The sequence below is a fragment of the Aedes aegypti genome, chromosome 2 (assembly GCF_002204515.2).
Source record: "Aedes aegypti strain LVP_AGWG chromosome 2, AaegL5.0 Primary Assembly, whole genome shotgun sequence".
Classification (NCBI taxonomy): domain Eukaryota; kingdom Metazoa; phylum Arthropoda; class Insecta; order Diptera; family Culicidae; genus Aedes; species Aedes aegypti.
The window spans coordinates 218,888,978-218,911,306 of NC_035108.1; the positions used below are offsets into that span (position 1 = coordinate 218,888,978).

At 40.2% G+C, this 22,329-nt stretch overlaps 1 protein-coding gene across 1 annotated transcript in view; it reads right to left on the bottom strand.

Annotated features, from left to right (window-relative positions):
• Positions 1–4,273: 4,273 nt before the first annotated feature.
• LOC5576381 (mannosyl-oligosaccharide glucosidase GCS1) overlaps positions 4,274–22,329 on the bottom strand; it is a 31,945-nt gene continuing 13,889 nt past the window's right edge. The window contains exons 2-5 of the mRNA XM_021844033.1: positions 22,165–22,313; positions 12,145–12,479; positions 11,938–12,080; positions 4,274–5,844 (exon numbers count right to left, since the gene is read on the bottom strand). Coding sequence (XP_021699725.1) covers positions 4,288–5,844; positions 11,938–12,080; positions 12,145–12,479; positions 22,165–22,286 — 2,157 coding nt within the window. The 5' untranslated portion in view covers positions 22,287–22,313 and the 3' untranslated portion in view covers positions 4,274–4,287. The remainder of the gene's footprint in view (positions 5,845–11,937; positions 12,081–12,144; positions 12,480–22,164; positions 22,314–22,329) is intronic.

Below are 22,329 nucleotides of genomic sequence, written 5' to 3' on the forward strand. Positions count from 1 at the left end.
ATGAGGCTCATGTATAATCTCAATGTGACTGTTATGCGGTTACAATTGCCAATGTGACAAAATAACTTGGTATTTTTTTTTCAAATTTTCTAGAACAATTTCACATATTTCAGTAAGTTGATCGAAAGTATTTGTCATTTGATGACTCTCCCCGGTATTAACTCGAAATTGTCAAAAATGTCGAATGTGACTGTTATGGAGTTATGGGCAGCGCAGCAACTCGAGGTAGCGTTGCCGGAAGAGGGCGAGCTTGACGAAGCCCCTCTTGAGGACTGCTGAAGCAACATAAAAATAGCCATCAACAACGCAGCCGAGAACATCGTCGGGTACGTGGAAAGGAGGACATGTAACGATTGGTTCGACAAAGAATGCAGGCAGGCTTTGGAGGAGAAGGATGCAGCGCGGGCTACAACGCTGCAGCAATGAACACGACAAAACGTGGAGCAATATTTGTCTGCAAGAATTGCTCTGCTTTGAAGGCGTCAACTAGCTGTGGTCCGGATGGTATTCCTGCAATAGTTTTGAAGAATTGCTCAAGTATTCTATCCGTGCCCCTATCACAACTGTTCAACCTATCTCTACAAGCAGGATCATTCCCGGAATGTTGGAAAAAATCGTTCGTCTTTCCGGTGTTCAAAAAAGGCAACAAACGTGATGTCAAAAATTATCGTGGTATATCTGCTCTTTGCGCTGTGTCTAAGTTGTTCGAAAAAGTGGTTCACAACTTTTTGCTGCACAATTGCCTTCATTTCATATCGGAACACCAACACGGTTTCATGCCGAAGCGTTCAACGAATACCAACTTAGTAGCGTATACATCATTCATTGCAAAAAACTACAAAAAGGTCATCAAGTAGATTCCATCTATACGGATTTCTCAGCAGCTTTTGAAATCAATCATCAGATAATTGTTGCCAAGTTTAGTCGTCTCGGTTTCTCCGGATCTTTTATTGATTGGCTGAAATCCTACTTGAGTGGTAGGAAAATGGCCATCAAAATTGGAGATTGCACTTCGCCATACTTTCTTGTTACCTCTGGAGTGCCACAAGGCAGTCATTTAGGGCCATTGATTTTTTTAGTGTACCTCAATGATGTGCATTCGCTGCTAAAGTCGTTCAAGCTTTAATTTGCCGATGATTTTAAGCTGTATTGTATCGTCGACGATGTCAACAACGCTTGTTTCCTTCAATCCCAGCTTGACGCGTTTACAGTTTGGTGTAAAACGAACCGCATGGAGCTAAATGCAGGCAAATGCTCAGTAATATCTTTTTTCCCGCAAACGCTCTACGTTTAATTTTGACTACAAGGTTGGAAATACTGTCCTTAGGAGAGAATCGGTAATTAAAGATCTGGGTGTGTTATTGGACTCTAAGTTGTCCTTTAAAGAACACATTGCTTTCGTAGCCTCCAAAGCATCTAAAACACTCGGTTTCATATTTCGTGTTGCAAAGCAGTTTAAAAACATTCAATGTTTAAAGTCTTTGTTTTGTTCGCTAGTGAGGTCAATATTAGAATACTCGTCAGTAGTCTGGGCGCCCTATTATCAAAACAGTATTTCTCGCATAGAGGCAATTCAGCGCAGATTTGTACGCTTTGCCTTGCGCCATCTGCCATGGAACAACCCAACTAACTTACCCATTTACGAAGACCGTTGTAAACTGATTGGTTTGGAGTTGTTAAGCGTCCACCGTGAAATTTCAAAATCTTTGTTTGTATCAGATCTTTTGCAATTGAAAATTGATTGTCCACATTTGCTGTCGCTTCTTAATTTCAACGTACCTCATCGTCCTCTTCGTTCTAGTACTTTCGTATTTCTCCATGGTGCTCGTACTAATTACGGATATAACGAACCGTTTTCCGCTATGTGTCGTTCCTTCAATCGTTGCTCACATGAATTCGATTTTCATATCCCCCGTACTACGCTCCGAACGAAATTCTCTCAGATTATTTCAGAGTCTCATCAAAATTCTTGTTGACCTCTTTTTAAGGTTAGCAAATTAAATCGTTTTTATGTTATTATTAAGAAAATAGGTGTATAGTATTAAGTTAAATTGTATCATTTGGATTGTATGTTTTTCTGTTGGTACTAAAAGATGAGGAGGTTTTGCGCCTATTTGAGATAGAGCTGAGGTGCTCAACTAAACGGGCTTTTCCCTGCTCTAAATAAAGAAAGAATAAAGAAAGAATGTTGAAACGTTCAAAATAAAAAAAATATAAGAGGAAACGAAAGCAGCAAACCCGCCTATTCCGTGACAAAAAGCGCCGCCTGAAAGAAGCGGAATGTGAAAAAATAGAGCAGCTGCATCGTTCACAAAAAACGCGAAAGTTCTACAAGAAGCTTAACGCATCCCGAAAAGGCTTCGTGCCGCGAGCCAAAATATGTAGGGATAAGGACGGAAGCATCTTGACGGACGGACGTGAGGTGATTGAAAGGTGGAATTAGCACTACGATAAACACCTGAATGGCACGGAGAACACAGGCGCAGAGGGTCACGACAGCTGAAGAAGCGAATACGTCAGCACGGCGGATGAAGGAAACCACATTGAGGGAAGTTGAGATGCCATCAACCAACTCAAGAATAACAAGACCTCTAGTAAGGATGGAGCTGAGCTCATCAAAATGTGTCCGGAGAGGTTGACCGCCTGTCTGCACCGGCTGATAGTCAGAATCTGGGAAACGGAACAGCTGCCGGAGGAGTAGAAACAAGGGGTCATATGCCCCATCTACAAGAAGGACGACAAACTGGAATGTGAAAACTATCGTGCGATCACTAACCTGAATGCCGCCTACAAAGTGCTATCCCAGATTATGATACCATCGACCGCGAAGAGCTATGGCAAATCATGGACGAGTGCAGCTTTCCCGGGAAGCTCACAAGACTAATAAGAGCAACGATGGACGGTGTGCAGAATAGCGTGAAGATTACGGGCGAACATTCCAGTTCGTTCGAATCCCGCCGGGGACTTTGACAGGGTGATGGACTTTCGTGCCTGCTGTTCAACATCGCGCTAGAAGGTGTTATGCGGAGAGCCGGGTTCAATAACCGAGGTACGATTTTCACAAAATATAGCCAATTTGTTTGCTTCGTGGATGATATGGGTATTGTCGGCAGAACATTTGGAACGGTGCCAGACATGTACACCCGCCTGAAACGTGAAGCGACAAAAGTCGGCCTGGTGGTGAATGTGTCGAAAACAAAGTACATGCTGATAGGCGGAACCGAGCGCGACAGGGCCCGCCCAGGAAGCAGTGTGACGATAGACGGGGATACTTTTGAGGTGGTTGATGAGTTCGTCTATCTTGGATCCTTGCTGACGGCTGACAATAACGTTAGCTGTGAAATACACAGGCGCATCATCAGTGGAAGTCGTGCCTACTATGGGCTCGAGAAGAAGCTACGGTCGAGAAAGATTTACCCTCGCACCAAATATACCATGTACAAAACGTTAATAAGACCGGTGGTCCTCTATGGACATGAAGCATGGATCATGCTGGAAGAGAACCTGCAAGCACTTGGAGTGTTCGAACAAAGGGTGCTTAGGACCATCTTTGGCGGAGTGCAGGAGAACGGTGTGTGGCGGCGGAGAATGAACCACGAGCTCGCTAGGCTCTACGGAGAACCCAGTATCCAGAAGGTTGCGAAAGCCGGAATGGTGCGCTGGTCAGGGCATGTTGCAAGACTACCGGACAACAATCCTGCAAAGATGGTGTTCGCGTTGAATCCGGTTGGCTCAAGAAGGCGGAGAGCTCAGCGAGCGAGGTGTCTTGATCAGGTGCAACAAGATCTGGAGAGCGGGGGCCAAAATCGAAGTTGGAGGGACACAGCCATGAACCGAGTAAAATGGCGTAACATCGTTAACGAGATTTTATCAAATGAATTTATGTAACACCAACTAAATAAATAATAATCTCATCAACAACTAACCCTGTCTCTAATCAACTGTTTTATGGTTAAGGGTTGTAAAAATGTTCAACTCATCACTTTCAAAACAACAAGTGAAATGATCGGGAAAGTTACATCAGAATCGTGCTTTTCAAATTTATTGTCCTATCTCCCTGTTAAGTTTTTCAAAATGTATCAAATCCTCTAGGTGTCAACAATTTGCAATGTTTCATCAATCCGCCTAGTGTTTTTCACTCAAAACTAGTTAATTTCAGAGAAATTGACGAGGTGCGTTTTGCCCCGGCAGTGCATATTACCCCAGGAGGCCTTAGCTGGGGGTAACGTCAGAGAAGAAAAATAGGAATTCGGATAATGAATAACACAATGGATTTCAACAGCATTGCTAATATATTTCAGCCATAATCATCACAACGAGTGCACTCCACCCCGTAAAGGGATAACAACCCTTACCCTCTCCCGTATCGTCTCTATAGTTTTCCCAGACATATCCAGTTCTTTGGTACTGCCTATACATATTAGTGATAATATTTTTCCTCAACTCACTATATATTTCCTGCGCTAATGCCTTGTGAGGCCCAGTCTTATTCCTATAATGATTGAGCGCACTTAATACCAGGTAGTTAATATTTATCCAGATCTGGCCTCTCCAATACGGTGGATCATGTTCAGTATTGCGTTCCATGTAAAGAGTTGATTTCTTTGACAAAGACCTCACCCCAAAATCAGTCCACAAAACCTCCGGATCTCTCAGATTATCTAAAGTTGTTTTGAGGGGCATGGAATCAGTTGGCAGCAATTTCAGTAAAAACGGGAATAGACTGATATATCCAAAAACGTTGTCTACTAACTGGTACTTGGGATTCTGTATAACGTCACGCAACCACTTGCTTCCAGTTTCGCGTTCTATTAGTGTTAGCCTTACTTTGTCGGTGTGCAGACCGTAGTCAGCATACGTGTTCGTTCTTGGCGATAAGTGAAGCGCGTTCAAACGCTCGACATTAGACAAGTATTTGTAAGTTTCAAAATATTTTGTATCATCCCTACCTAAGAATTTGGCTAAATCACTCATTACATGCGATGCTAACTGCATCCAGCACAACAAATCTACGTGTCTCTCTAGATTGTCTGGATGTGACGCTCTGGGATAATCGTCTAAACCTGAGGTTAATGTCTTGGGATTGATCTCTTCTGGGGTGATCGATCTTCCCCTCCAGCGATAGCTTCCAGCCACTTCGCCCTTTTGCGTTTTATTGAACCAAGAAAACCATGCCTGCAGTCGGGGAAACATCTTCTTGAGGTTTTCTTGGCGCTTCGGGGCTCTTAGCTGTTCTTCATAGTTGTTCAGTAAATATCTAAGCGTGAGGAAAAACGTGGGAGGGTTTGCATTCGAGCTACGCTGAACAACGAATTCTGCTGGCACCTTTGCTAATGCTTCGCTACCCAAAATTTGTTCCCGCGGAATCCATCCGTCAATGTTTATAAGATCAAACCAGTGCATCATTATGTCTAAAGCTATATCAACGTCCCAAGTTGACACCAATAGAGAGTGAAATCCTTCGTCCCACAAGAAACCTCTGGGAAAGAAGGATCTTGAAGGGACTGCCGTGTATAGTGGAGCCTTCCAATAGTTTATAGGGTTTTCGTTGTACTCGCTTTGTACCTTGGAAGAACCGTAGAAATAACCTATACCTCCAACCAAGTTGCTCAAAATCGATTTGGCAAAGGTCACTTCACCGGCCGTGAAACCCTTGGCTTCAAGATTAAAGATGGAATCGAACTTTTCGGTAAATTTTTCTTTGTGATAGTTTAGATTTCTCTGGAAGTGCTGTTGCGGAGATGATCCAATGGTAACGGATGACTTGCTCGCATTATCCATGGTAATGAGGAACGAACCAGGGGCTTCGAACGTTACCATGATGGCGGCCAAGTTACAAGGGGCCTGTAATGCAGAATGTTTGCAAAATTAAATATAACGTTGCTTTATGGCAATTTGTAGGGGTTAGCGGGACAAGATGAGTAAACATTGTTGGGTTCTTATTAAATTATTATAAAAAATATTTTCAATTTCAATTAGAATTTAGTAGCAATTTAGTTTTTTTTTTTCAATTGATTTAGTAGCATTTGAACAGAACAAAATAACATTATTATTATTTATTTATCTTTATTTGAGTGACTTTTCGCCCTTGGCGAGTTCGCCACTTTAAAAAGGCAAAAAAACTGGCCAGATGGGCTAGCCTAGGCAGATTACATTGAAGATTTTCACAGATTTCACGATACTAATTACTTTACAGTTAACCCATTCAAACAAACAGGTAAAACGAAAGGAACAATACTACAAGCTAAAATTGGAATTGAATAAAAAAAGAAACCACTACAACGTATTTTTTAACGTTTAACGTTTGCACGCTTCTTCTTTCTCTCTTGTTTCCACCAATTTCGGGCAAACTCTGGGTCTGTCCAAAACCGCCGAGGACTGGTCAGTACCAGTGATGGACTCGTGGGCGTTGGTCGCTAGGATTCCGTTCCTCCTATGAAGATGTGCCCAGCGAAAGAGGCTATGACGGGTGCGGGAAAAGACCACCCACCAGTTATTGGACCGATGAGCGACCGGTAGCAGCGGTGAGGATTCAGAAAAAGGTTGATCCTGGCAGCATCCCTGATTCAAGACGATATGCCTTATGTAGGAGGCTGTTTCTCTCCTCCAAAAAATCGTATCGTATCGTGACGGAGGGGAGATCGACTGACAGCCTGGGTGAGTTGGCTACAAAGTAGCTCAATTGTGCTTAACTTATTGATTTTTGTTTCTTTTCAGGATCCAGATTTCTTTCTTGTTGTGTGTTGTTCAGTATAACAAAATAACATTGATTCGTAAGAAAATCTTGTTATTCATAAACACAAATGTCAATTTTGACAAATTGAGAGGCAACATTATGAAAAATAATGTAATCATTCTGGTGAGCTTCTATCTCACGACTCCCCAGTATGCTAGACAGTGCACGTTAACCAACAACGCCACAGAACGGCAGCGCCGCCGGTCAACCTGAAATCGACCCCGCATTCTCTTTCATAACTTCAGTTATCTTAGATGTGTAATTCAACACTTCTCGGCGTGCCTACGAACAACGGAGAGAGATTCTTATTGAGCTTCTCGAGAATTTTTAGCATTTCGATCACTTCCTCTTTATTTCGAGTGTTACGCGCCATGGTCTGGTACTAGTTGGGCACTTTGCGAATCTTTTCGCAAAACCGCAGACCAGCAAATAAGTTGCCCGCCGATCAATTATGCGCCGAGTTGTGGGTCGGTCAAAACGATTTGAATCGCTTGCAACTTGAACTCAAGAAGGTACGAGCAATTTTATTCCGTATGTTTTGTATCGATAAAACAATTATGATCGCTCTCCAATTTAGGACTCGAACCCTAAAAGTGATTCACTTCATCGGCGAGATATTTTGACAATTCTTTATTTACTTTTTGGCTGGCGCACAACTCGGCGCATGGGCCACCGGCGCACAACTTGTTCGACAGTTTGCGGATTTAAGTAAAGATTCGCAATATGTTTAGTGTCGATACTGTTCGCTCATATCCACGGCACTTACTGATGGAGATGCAAAGTGTTTTGGACGCTGCCTGTCTATCGTCACACTACTGCCTAGGCGAAGCCTGTCGCGCTCGGCTCCACTTATTAGCATGTACCTTGTTTTGGAGGCATTCAACTCTAGTCCGACTTTTGCTTCCTCGCGTTTCAAGCTATGCCCCTTTCAAATATTCATCCGACAATGGACATTCATCATCCGTGAAGCAAACAAATTGACTGGATCTGTTGAAAATCGTTCCTTTGCTGTTGAAGATAGCTTTACATAGCGCCTTCCAATGCATAATGAACAATAGGCACGAAAGATTATCACCTTGTAGAAGTCCCCGGCAAGATTTAAACGAGACGACGGGAAATGATCTAGAATAACACTTTGTAGGTTGCGTTTGAAATGGCGATTGCCTGAAAGTTCTCACGATTCAATTTGCCGTCATTTTATAGATGGGGCACGTTACTCCTTTATTCCAGTTCTGTTGTTGTTTCATTTGCTAGACTGTGCCTATCAGCTCACCCCCTTGATGCTACAACTAGATAACTCGGAAATCCAAACTTCGAACTAGTCAACATTGAAAGTTTGACCGTTTCACAAGGTGATGGATAATCACAGATAAAATGATTCAAACGTAATATTTGACTTGTTTACTTTGAATCACACGCATATGATCTGTGAATATCTGGGAGATCTAATTCTTTCGACAAATTGAACTCTAAAAATTGAAAATTCGAGTTATCTAGTTGTTTAAGCAGACGAGCTGATACTGATATGTGTAGTAGATAAAATGACCATAGAATATATAATATAAAATAAAAAATAATGCAAACTTAAATAAGCAGTTCGTAGCGTGTTTGAAATCCAAATCATCATAATTTGCCCGGAAGAAAGAAAAAGGCTTTAGGAATGGGGAAATTACAAACGGGAGAAGTCTGGTTGTGCAAAATTAAGCGTCCTTCTCGAATTTGCAGAGAGCGTGTTTGGCCGAGTGAGAGAGGGTTTTACTCGAGCCGAGAACGGACGACTAGGCTGCGCTGGATGAAAGCTTCGGAAGGGAAAACGAACGATGGGTCGAGGCCGGACTAAGGGTTCGGTTCGACAAATGAAAAGGTTGAAGGCGAAAGAGATGGGGAGGATATTTCGGGACGTTTGGCTTCGAGAAAAATAACCCGTAAAAAGTCGTGCGATGAGCGGTCTCTCGGGAGAAGCAACGAAGCGAACCGACCCGAAGCGGCTTCTGACTGATCTTAGGATGGTTTGGCGTCGCGGTGACGATAAGGGTTCTCCATTCTGTTGACGAACGTTATAACAGTTGGACGCGTTATTTTGTTAGAAAGAATTGGCTTCGGAGTGCCACGTTGTATTCCCGTTTAACCGGCGATTTTGGAGTTGTTCGCGACGAAAATGGAAAAACATTACGACAATATGGTCACCTTATCTTTAGCTCCGATACCATCCTTAAGGATAACTTGCTGCTGACTCGCTGATACCTCTACCACAAGTGTTCCGAGATGAACAAACTCTTCAACAACTTCAAGCACATCTCCATCAAGCACTACCTCAGCACCAACAACACTAGGCCTACCTCTATCTCTATCTACAATTAATGGTCGGGCCTGTCCTCGATGTTTCCCTCTTTAGAGGCACGAAGGCTTCCTCCACTGACCTGCGATCGATTCCAATAAGTCCATATCGTCCGCAAAGCCAAGGAGCATATGCGATCGTATAATGATAGTACTGTTTCTCTGCACGCTAGATCTCCTAATCAGGGTTGGGAAAAAATCTGAAACTCACTCTACAGTAGCCAAACAAAGCCAATCACAGTCAGCGAAGCCAGTGAAACTCACGCCCATCGCTGATGTAGGCAAATGCCTTGAAAATTGCAAAACACCCGTTGCTAAGGGCAACCCAAAATTACTGTAGAAAAATGTTCTATTTCCGGCTGCATTTCCCGCAGTTAGAGCCTTCAATGACACTCATGATTGAGAAAATTCGTGCACCCAACAAAGGCTACTTGATGAGATTCACGTTTTTGAACTACTGTACTGGGAGAGCCACGTGATTTTCGCGAAAATTCAAGCCTACTACTATTACCATTCCCAGCACTGCTCCTAATAGCACCCTCTAGTGCAATGTTAAATAATAAATTCGAAAGTGCGTTTCCTTGCTTCAATCCATGTTACGTTTAGATTTGTTTGACCATAATGATAAAGTTCTGCTCATGCACATAGCTCAATTAGATGTAAGTGAAAGAATAAAAATAATATCGAATGAAGATACAATATGCACATCCCTATCAACTGCGACGAAACGAAAAGGCGTTAAGCAACAGCTACACCGCACTGACGTCAAAACGTCATACTGTCAACTGTTGTCACTGGCAAACGAACGGAAGAAAAGAGAAACGGCACATCAGCCACAGGATTGCGCATAAACTGAACAGAAGTGACACTGCGTGGATGCCGAATTTGGCCTGAGTCCCACCGGAATGCAACATTGCGGTAGCTGGTGAGAGCGAAAATTCCCACGGGAATTAGTCCGATCGGTTCAGGAAAAAAACGGCCTTCGTGCAATTTCCAACTGCCCGGCGGATAGATAGGCATTCTTCAAGATTGCGGGAAAAGTTCACTGGCCGCAGAAGCAACTCCGATACGCAACCCGATACGATTCCACCTGGCGGACAAGGACAGGTCCGGAAGGAGCGCTCTTTCTTAGACAGGATAGTTGCGGCAGGTCTGAGAAGGTCCACGCACGTGCACGTTTGAGAAAGGATAAACACGATTCTACGTGTGGATGAACGATTCCGTTTGGAAACCGGATTGGGAAATCAACACCGAAGGTTTACAACCACGTACGACCGCTAGAAGAAAGCCCCTACGGATTTCACGATTGGAGGTACGGTACATTTCGGAACCAAAATCCCACAGGATTCCGTATCACACGTACGAAAAGAGCCCCATTACCGGGATTCACCTCATCCGGGAGATCGTGTTCGGCAGGATTGCGAACAAGGGTCGTCCAAGCCGGTGCGTGACTGGCTCAGTGTACGGACACACTTCCAAGCGATCGAGTGCGGCAAGCGGAACAACGGCGGCATCGGCCGTACCCCGGGTTTGTGAAGGCGGACAGTTCTTGTTCGAGTGCGAGCCACAAAAGCCGACCGGCGGTTCGAAGCTTTGGGACAGCATGAAGAGCAGTACAGCAGGACAGCGCAAAGACGTAGGCTGCGAGTAAGCCGGGGCCCGCACCGCGAAGAAGAGATGTGCATATATGTGAGTAGACACTAAGCATAGAAATAGATAGGGAAAGAATGGTAGGAGTTAGCGAGCACCAGATGTGCCATAGATATTACGGCCGCTCCCTGTAAGCAAATATAAGAAAATATGATCAGATAACACAACTTCATTGGTACTTGTTCAGTCGGAGCTGTGTCGGGTTTCCTTACACCCCCACACACTCACATGCAACATCCATCTAACGACACAAACGAGATTGACACTTCGTCTGAAATCCTTACTCTTGATTTCAAACCATCCTGCGTAGCACGTATCAACCTAAGAACATGCGCAAGGTAAATTAAGTAGGTAGTATTTTCCATCACGTACAGTGCTGGCGTGGGCGGTAAATGACTGGACAATGCGTACCATTGGTACTTCGCGTACCTGCAGGTATAAAATAGACTTAATTTGTGGTCCTTAACATTCAGGTGTACCGGAACGAAAGGCTGTGCTGGAAGCAAGTGTTATGAATGGTCATATTCTGAAAAGAGGCAAAATATCGGAGGTCGTTCTCGTTCGTCAGCCGGTGAGTGTTGGTTAGGATATCCCATGATGAGTTTGACGCCGGGGCTTGAACAGCTGTCGTGCTCGCGTTCGAGATACGCATGAAAAGCTTATCAACATCAGTGATTCTCCTGCATTTCCGAAGGATAATTTCGTCTAAATTTTTGAACAGTTTAGCTTCGGATTCTTCTAATCTTTAGATTTGCACATGAATGTTATGTGTAAAACTTTTGTTTCGTTTTCCACAACTTTTGACGATCATAACAAATATAAGTATAGTAACTAATTTTACCAAAATAAAAACGTTTAGTACTTAAGATGAAACATCTCGGAATCCAAAGATGGCCGTCACAATGGCCGACTTGTTCCCCTACTCACGTTTTCAAAGGCACTAAACTGGCGAAATAGTTGGCAATCGTTCCTGATCTTCTTATTTTAAGCATTCTGTTAGTGCACAAAGCCAAAATAAAAAGTTTACTGTTGTTGGATGCTTTCTTTGCGAGATTTGTGCTTTTGAAGTTTCAGTGCAATCTTAGGAGTTGATTCCAAACTGTTTCACCTTAAGCCTAAACCGAGTTCATTCTTGGGGTACACATCTTGCCCATCTACTCCTATTGAATCAAAGATCTTCTGTGATAGAAATTTGTTCAGTTTAATTTGATTACCTGTTCGGCCTTGTCATTTAGAAAGTACTTGACACTTTCGCCATCCTTCTTATATGCAAACGTTTCCACAATTGCTTCTTTAACTTTATCGACACTGTTGGTAGATGTGCATGTTGAAGATACATCGGTAGATACACTTGCATCTGTAAAATGTAATGATCAGTACAGCAAAAACGTATAGATTCCACAACTAAGTCAACAACTTACTGTTATTCAGAAATTTGATCTCCATTCCGCCCAATGAGAACGACATTGCATCTATTTGCGGGTGGTGTCCAGCCGTGGAAACATTTAAGAATCCATCATCGATAGATTCAAAGGCCACGTACCATATCAGCGATACGCTGGTTTTGGTTTGCGCAGGTTTTCTCTGCTTTACGTCTATTTTGGCTGTCCAACTGAATGGGTTTTCTTGGGTCGATTTCACGAAAGAAGTTTGAAGTGAAATAGAACCGTCTATAATTTCTTGAACGCCAAAGTTCCGCCCATCGTGGTGCGTCCAGCCATATTTTCTCAAATTATCACCAATTTCACAAAAATGTCTGGAATAAAAAAAAGTTATCTCATTTAAATAGAAGAAACGCAAATATTGACTAATTTTAATTATTGATAGTTCGTAGTTCTACTTGGGCATTCATATGATTATAGTAAATGGTATCTAAAGGGAGACTCATTTTCATAAAAACTTAATGTCCTACATTTCCAAATGGTTCAAACACAAAAAGTATAATAACTAAAAAATGTATCGGATGAATCCAAAATTTCTTCACGCACCCCTAAGGTGAAGCCAAACCTCAAATTTTTAAGAACACAAATCTGGAGAACCAAACTTCCGTTTAAGCTGAAAACTTACCAATCGATGATTTAATCGGTGGTGACCAATCGATTAAATTTTCAGCCTAAACGGTTGTTCAGTTCTCCAGCTTTGTGCTCTTGAAAATTTGAAGTGTGGCTTCGCTTCATTTTCACCTTAAAGAGTTTTTCAATGTAATTCTGCAAGAATTCTGATAGAATTCTCCTAGGAATTTATCTTAGAATCTGTGTAGAGGTTGTATTTAGGTTTAGAATTCCTCATGAGCTTTTAAAGCTAATACCGTAATCCGGGGTAACATTGATCATTTTTTTTGAATATTTCTTAAATATTTCGTTTGAAAATGCAAATGTTGCAAATTTTATATTTTTTAAAACAAGTACTGCCACCAATAGCTTGTAACTATATACTTTATTTTGTTTTTTCGAACGATTTAAGAATGTTTAAAAAAATGTTTCAGGCGATTTTTCTATTTAGCTGGTATGGGGTAACATTGATCACTTAGGTAATCAACGGTATTATTGAATATGTCGTAACTTACTCAAATCATGGCCCCTGAAGCCGAATATGAACGCCAAACGCTTACAAGTCATTTACTTTTTGAGTTATTTTAAAATTAAAAACACGAATACGCTTCAAGGTAGGCAAATTCCTAAGGGAAATTTACATTCTTAACAGTAATTCGGTAATGTTGCCTAATTGAACAATTATGAAAGTTTTGACAACGGAATCGTTTTCGGCGATGCCGTTTTAATTAGGAATCGCATTTTCCTTGCTCATATCGTTTACAGAATTTATGTGAGACATGAATGTTTGATTGGGGGGGTAACGTGGAGTAGTTGGCTACACGTTCGCTTCATAAGCGGATCGTCATGGATTTAATTCCCAGCCCCCCCAACAAAAAACTCATCGTCAGTCCGCTTGAAAACTACACGAGCTTCACCCGTCCAACACCATGGCCGTCTGAAAGCGGACTGACAACTGACCCTCTTCTGAGCAAATATGCTCTAATGTATAACATGATGATCGACCAACGGCAAGGAATAATGGACTTCTCTCTGGACTCTCTCTGGAAAAAGGCAACATCCAGGTAACGTCGGATCAGATCCACAAATAGATTTAATCGATAAAGCAGAACAACTGTCAAATTTGAATTCGCTCTGGTGATGCCCAAGCTGGCGAATAAGAGCTCAATAGATTAAGTAAAATGGAGAATAAAAAAAATGAATGTTTGATAGTGTCATCCTTAACCATTAAAATCATTGTTTCGAAAAGTTTCCAAATATACGTATAAGTTAAACGCAATTTTCGCAAAAATCTTCACTTTTATTAGCTCATGAATATAAGAAAGGGAAGCACCATTCATGGTTTGGAAATGTTCCATCAATAAATGATAATGCGAACTTTTTACGAGGAGGGTCATTGCGATCAATGTTACCCCGGATTCTTCTTCTTCTTGGCATTTACGTCCTCACTGGGACAGAGCCTGCTTCTCAGCGTAGTGTTCTTATGAGCACTTCCACAGTTATTAACTGAGAGCTTCCTTTGCCAAAGTTGCCATTTTCGCATTCGTATATCGTGTGGCAGATACGATGATACTCTCTATGCCCAGGGAAGTCAAAGAAATTTCCTTTACAAAAAGATCCTGGACCGACCGGAAATCGAACCCAGACACCTTCAGCATGGCTTTGCTTTGTAGCCGCGGACTCTAACCACTCGGCTAAGGAAGGCCCCCGGATTACGGTACATAAATTACTAAGATTTTTCACAAAGATTCTTTCATAACAAACCTCAAAATAATTCATATTGTAGCTACTGAAGTTCTTTCAGGAATGAAATGAAGTTTTTTTTTCAAGTGTTTTGCATATGCTCTCTGTTGTTATTGTGCTTTGCTTTGATAGATGGGTTATTGGGAAAGTTGTGTATCGCACTTCGAAGGTCACCAAGCAGAGGTTCCAAATATGTTTCCATGCAAATTGATCAATACCCAAAGTTCTTCAAATGTACATTTACGCGACAAATTACACTGGTTTTTCTATCCAAATGCAGATTTTCACATGACTGCATCATTGCCACAATTAATTATAATCGACCAAGCCTATTTTAAGTGGCTGACATGCTTTTACAAATGTTTTACAAGCAAATTTCTCGAGAAACAAATAAAACAAAAAAAAAAACTAGCAACCCTGCTGAGAGCACATGCACTGAACCAATAAATATCATAGAAAATATTAAAAACCTCACACACCCTTGCGATAAATGAAATCCGATTCATTTATGTGCATCCAATGATATTCATTTCAAGAACACATAAAACTCATTATGATGTTTAATATCATTCATTTACCAATTTTTTTTTCTCTGTTCGGATGCGCCACTGCGACCAGTATTTAGATCTATTGTGGCATTACCCGTATCCTTAGTGTATAGTGCATGTCGCATTACTCCATTTCCATTGATAGGTAATGAAGCATCGATTTCTGTACAGTTCTTGTTTTGATTCCTCAGATATTGATAAAAATCGACTATAATGGAATGGTCTCGCTATTTACACCCTTCATAGAAATTTACATCTCAGCGAAGGCGCGCCCCTTAGCAAACATAATCGATTCAATTTCTGAGGAACCAAATCGGTACTACTGATATTTGACCATGCAACGGAACTCTAGTCACATCCTAGTTTCGCTTTTAGTTTAGTCCCAGAAAAATACTAGAAAAAAAGGGGCTTTATGTTAGCAGCAAAACCGAATCAAGCTAGAAAATTTGTTTAATAATCAGAATTCACGTAAGTCCTTGAATTAGCAAAGCATAACAGTTCTTGTTGAGTTAATACTCATGATTGTTATCCTGGCTTCAAGTGTAGTCTCGGGACTGATCAACTCCGAGTCTTTAACCATCTGCTAGGTAAAATAGATAAATTTTCAGAAACTGTTGCCAGTAACAAGGACTTTGTACCGTGAATCCTTGGAATTACCAGAACATATTACCCTAGCCCGACAAACAAGATGAGACTAGGGTTCAAATTGGTAGATCTTACCCCATAACGCACCACGAAAAGGTGATCTACCCGCGTTACGGGTACATTTACCAATACTGTGAATTGTATATGAACAAAAGTCATGTGTGCAATCCGATGAATGTTATGTGATTTGCCGATGTGAAAATTCGTTCTTATTATTTCCTTATTTTATTCGTATTTTCGTGATGGCGAGTTTCATAATTTCAGTTTGATGCATTTAAGTCGCTTCAAATTATAAGCAACATGAATTGGAATCATAACGTCAAGGTGAAAGAAGGGTAAATAAAATATTCATAACACAAATTGGATGTAAATGAATTTTGGAATTTAATTTACAGAAAACATCACTTTGATTGTAAGCTGGAGATGGCGGAACAAGGACGAAAGGAAAAAAACAATGCTCAGAACACCCACAGAATCGTACGGGATGTGTTGTTTCAAGTTAAAATTATACCAATTAACCCTATCCCGCCCATGACTTTTTTTCATGAATAAAAATAGAACTGTACATTTTTGCGCGAAATCGTAAAACAAAACCTTGTTTTTGAACTATGAATTAGTGTTCAAGATAATTTAAAATCATATATGAGTTGGTGCTCTGATGCTTCATCGTATTTTTTCAGATGAGCTTTCTTCAAACGCTTTTGTAATTGTCGTTTCTTATCTTTCCCTTTACCTAATTCGTTACATAAGTATAATCCAATACTTCGATGTCAACCGTCAACTGGATTACTTCATCTTCATAATCGCTCATATCCAAATTCTACTCTTCCGTTTCATCTCCTTCGGACAATGATAAAGTGCACGCTATCGGAATCTGTAATATAGCTCTATATATATTCTGCTTCCGATATGATTCTAGTTTTGTATTTTCTTCTGGATCTAATCGATTTCGGAGTATGCTTAACGATTTTCCACTTTATCAGTAACTGCGTCAAATCCACTCAAAGCATCAGCGAATCATCTTAGGAAAATCCGATAAAATTACTTTCTGCACAACTTTTGTAAAGATTTGTCGTATTTCTTGATGAATTTTCAGTAAAATTTGCAAAATGAGCTGTCAACAACAATTTCTTGTTAAATGTAAACAATGATGAAATATCGATATTAAGCTTTTTTTTTGTGTGCGCTGTAATTATGAGGATATGTGTAATTATGAAGTAGCGTGAAAACAATTTAATTTTGTTCGTTATTTTTAAAGATACAAAGGTTGAAAGTTTTGGTGCTCTGCAGACACCATGGGCGGGAAAGGGTTAATGTGATCGGCTATCCATTGTAATTAATAGTTAATTGAATAAACGATGTTTCAATTATCATTATATTGTAAATTCTACTGAAATCTGAAATGAAAGCATCCAAAATTTATTATACTATCATATAGAAATCTCTGACATTACTAATATTTGTCATCTGAATTTAACATAACACTCATTGGCAACATCCAATGGTTCTTATCTGGGAGGGAGACACAGATACTACACACGAAATTTGATACAATTTTTTTCTAAACTGCAAGATAACTCCAGTTTGCCAACTGATTGTCGGCAGGCTTGGTGAAAATCACTAGTTTTCATTTGTTGTGTAACTTCGATCTTTCTGGACAAACATTGAAAAAGGGCCACAGTTTTATATGCGGATAAGAGCCTTATTCCAATACGTTATATTCAATTAGAATAAACGGTGCTCTCGTGACGTTACTTTTTAGTGTGCATGAATTGATTTTAATTCAAATTTTGCTACTTTTGATGAAATGCAAAATTATGCTTTGGCTAATTACGCGCTTTTGTTATGTTTGTCCATTATTTGAGATTCGGGCTCACAGTGACAGTTCGTGACAGCAAAATCTCGGCTCACTGTGACGTAGAGAAATTTTATATTGGTTTCTCCCTCCCAGGTTCTTATCTTCAATATGCATGACATGTATGTGTTTTATCAGATGAATCTAATTAAAACGAAATCGCACAAGTTTATGTGATAAATTGATGAGCGTTATGTGAAAAGCTATATGGAGAAAACTATATGTGTTTTCAGATAAATCGGACATGATTACTTGGTTCAGTGTGCTTTTGCTAAAACGTACGATACCGTACAATACCGATTCATTGCCTTTTCTTGCCCGCCACGGCGAAAACAAAGGGTTTGACGTTTCCGCACTTATGCACCCACCCGCACTTCTGAAGTGCGTGGTCCAATAAGGTGGGAACTGCGCAATATTTATCCAATTATTTTCTTGGAATACCCTTACGGCGTATCTTGGATATTAGTAGTGGTAACCTTTCAAAGATTCTACAATAAATAGTTTCATATATGCTTGATGAAATGCATTCAAAGATTTCTCAACATCCAGATATTTTTCGGGAATTTTTCTTGAACTATTTCAGGAAATTCTTCCAGAAACTCCTGCAAGGGTTTGTCCATGAAATTTTCAAAGTATATTCTTTGCAATAATTCCTGATATACAATCTGCTCGATAAAAAATACCAATGATTGCTACTCCGTTATTGATCGGAACTGGTAAGGATTGCACTACGATCCAAATGAATATTGGATGGGAGCTTCCCCATACTCTCGAAGTGCAATTTTAGCAGATCTCATATTATTGATCAATAACGGCGCCGGCTTCCAGAGACCGAGAATACCTCTGCATCTCCTCAATCACCACGGGTCGGTGATGCGATCCATGGATAAGGAAGAAAATACGACTTTTATTTAAAACTGTTTTTGCATTTTGTCTCGCGGTGAAAAGATATTTTAAGATAGAAGATAAATTTTTATTATCATAGATTTTATTATAGAATCACTATTAGCCCCTCACAATCACTAAATTTAATAACGACGAGTGTAACGCACAGTTCCACCAAACACCCTTTCTTATGCTGCATTATAAAACGTTGGCTTTGAAACTTAACCACCATTACTGATTAGTACAAAGGATGCTACAGTAGGGTTGGGCTTATTTCCAAAAATCTTCCGTAGTCAGGATTTACAAATTGGAAAATGATCATCGGTCCCAAAATAACATCCTGTGAAAAAATGAGAATTTTAGGTGAAGGTTTAGAGGTGGCGCAAAGGGCGTAAGTGCAGTTTTCCCATTTTAGTGAACTCTGAAAAATTTTGGTATGCTTTTCAGCTTGTTTTGGTGATTTTAAGACCCTTAAGGGCAAAAAATCACCTCAAAATTGCGATATCTCCACTCCTTTAGAAGGGAAGTGAACCCGTTGGTCCCGAGATGAACTAGCCCACAGCTAAAGAGCTAAAAATCTCGTTAATAAAGATTGAAAAAAACAAATGAAGTCAATAAATATAATCATCGTTTTCTAGATTCCTACCTTTTTAACCCACCCCACCTTACATTCTTCTGTGTTCTTTGTTCTTTCTATCATTCTTCTTTGCTCTTTGTTCCATTCTACTAGCATAGGAATTTTCCCCAGCTATTGATATGCTTATTCGGGTTCATAGTAATCAGTCAGCGTAACCTATTCAAGGGCCAAAAATCGCATGCATAATATATATTTCGTCAAATATCATCTAAAGGAGTGGAGATATCGCAATTTTGAGGTGATTTTTTGCCCTTAAGGGTCTTAAAATCACCAAAAAAAAAGCTGAAAAGCATACCAAAATTTTTCAGAGTTCACTAAAATGGGAAAACTGCACTTACGCCCTTTGCGCCACCTCTAAACCTTCACCAAAAATTCTCATTTTTTCAAAGGATGTTATTTTGGGACCGATGATCATTTTCCAATTTGTAAATCCTGACTACGGAAGATTTTTGGAAATAAACCCCACCCTAATGCTACAGCTCGTGTAAACAAACTGAAACATCAACAACCAGCACTGGTTTATAAGCAACTACTGAGCACTGGCGGTCCCTCCGTTTGAAGAGAACCTGAAAATACGCCGAAACATATTAACAGATCCTCCGCCTGAAAGCAGCCGTTTCATGACAAATCATGAACCGTTGGAGGTGTGCCAAAGTATTAGGAAGGTGATATGTTTCACAGACGGGTATTATTATGGTGCACCTTTTACTTTGGCACCGTCAAACCCTGTGATCGTGGCCAGGGAACATTGCCTCAATATAAATATGTAATTATAAGCATAAAACGAGCTCACCAGTTGGTAATTCATTCTCGACTGAACACGAACATCCCTTCGCACTCGCACAACGTGAACCGATCACGATTAACATTGATTCCAAATAAAAGGACCATACACCACCCCACCGCCCAGTAAATCGCGCGCAAACGGAAAGCAGGGAACCGCACCGATGAAATGAAAAAAAAAACCGACACGATTGCTTGGACTTCCCCGAAGCGCTAGATAAAAAATACTGAACTACCAAAAAAGTTAAAAACTAAAATTGTCGAAAATCTGAGATTTTTCTTTGTAATTTGATAGAAGGCTATCTTTCAATATAATTTATCAATAATAATAAAACATTATAATATTTGCTATTCAATTATGCGTAGCGAGAATTTTCATTTTACTGATTTTTCCGGTAGTCCGAAAAGCCAGTAAAAATTTACCGACCCTAGTATTTTAAGGTGATTATAAAACGAAGCCAAACTTTGAATTTTCAAGTGCACAAGACGAGAGTATGTGACAACAGATCGCGTAGAAAACCAATCAACTTGCTTGCTTGCTGGTGGTGACCAATGGGATAGATTTTTAACGCGGAGCGCTGTTTAGTTCTCAAGTCTTGTGCTCTTGAAAATTTGAGATGTGGCTTCGTTCTATAATCACCTTAATCAAAGTTGCCATTTTGGCAGGTACGATGATACTCTATGCCCAGGGAAGTCAATGAAGTTTCCATTACAAAAAGATTCTGGACCGATCGGGAATCGAACCCAGACACCTTCAGCATGGCTGTGCTTTGTAGCCGCGGACTCTAACCACTCGGCTAAGGGAGACCCTTCTTGTAGTATTCAGGGTGGCCAGTGAAAAGTCAATATCAAATTCCCGGTTTTCTCCCGGTTTTTTCCCGATATTTCAAAAATATTCCCGGTTCAATTACAATCTATTTTTTACAATTTCAAACGACTTCAAATACGATTTTTCAAATACATTTCAAACGACTTCAAATACGAGTCTGATCAATGCAACGATATTTTAATGTTTCAAGTTATCGTGAAATTTGTTTTGAAACTTTTTATTGTAAAAACGAAGTTTGTATTTTTTTTTCGAAGACCCACACGTTAGTGCTTCTAGGGGACGATTTTCCCACACGAAGGACGAAGGAAGCACCACACTAGACAACGGACTAGCATGCAACGCCCAGTGGCACAGTCGGAAAACATTCCTCACGAAAAGTTTTACGACCTGAAGCGGGAATTGAACCCACACTCCTTGACTCGATGCGCCTAAATGCTTGGTAACACTAACCGCACAGCCACGAATCCCAAGAATGCATCATAGTTTGAATTGTAAAACAAGTTTATCAATTGTCATACATTTCTCGAACAGAAGACAATAGCAAGCCTTTAACATCAGAAGAAAATAGCAAGCTTGCACCAAAAATGTTTTTTGAAAAGTTAGATAAACTTTCCCATAAGTTGATTTCGAAAAATGATTGAAGTAATATTATCATAGGCATCCTTATATGTCTTAAAAAATATACCTTAAGCAATAAATATAGAAGTATTATGTGGAGGAATTTTTAGCTTAAATTAATAGAAAATCAAAAATGCAATTGTCGAGAGCTTTGCGAATATCAAGCTTGCTTAGATAAATATAATTGATGGCATCCAAATATTGTATTTTATAACATGAAATTCTTCAAGGAATGTTATGAAAAAATCATTATTCACAAGATTCTTCAACATTGAAAAGTTTTAACATTTTATGTAGTTAATTACTGGATTAAAGAAAGTCATCGTTTTATAAAATATTTATCTAATTGGCTTGTTTAGGGGTATCCTGCTTTTTACATATTCTGATTGTATGTTAGCCGGAGCCAGAATCCAAAGTTCCACTGAAGCAGAAGAAGAAGACTAACAAAAAACTGTGAATTTTTCATCACTAACAACCCAATTGGCAACATTTGTATAAAGATTCTGTTTCTACATACTATACCCTGACTTTATTGACAAGGTTGAGATTCGAATGTTGAAGCTGTATTAAAAACCCACTAATCAATTTTATAGGGATTGTGTTGGATATTATCTGGTATGCACCATTTTCCCGGTGGTAATTGAAATTCCCGTATATTTCCCGGTTTTCTCCCGGTGATTTGAAATTCCCGGCTTTTTCCCGGTTTTCCCGATTTCCCGGTGCGCTGGTCACCCTGAGTATTTAAAACAATAGCCCAATGTAATCAAAATTTTAGCTTTGACTAAGGAGCTCTCAAAAGACAGTTCGCCAAGGGCGCCATGAGGACACGGTACGACAGTATACTAACCTTATATCCGACAGGGACCTGAGTTGGCTCGGGAGATACCACATTAAGCCAGTTAAGAGTGGATGTTCTTCTCTAGATTTCATGCCGAAATATACACCGGGCCGGTATGAGCCCCATAACATGCCGTCATCTCCGCCATCAGATACGAGCTGGAAAGTAAATATT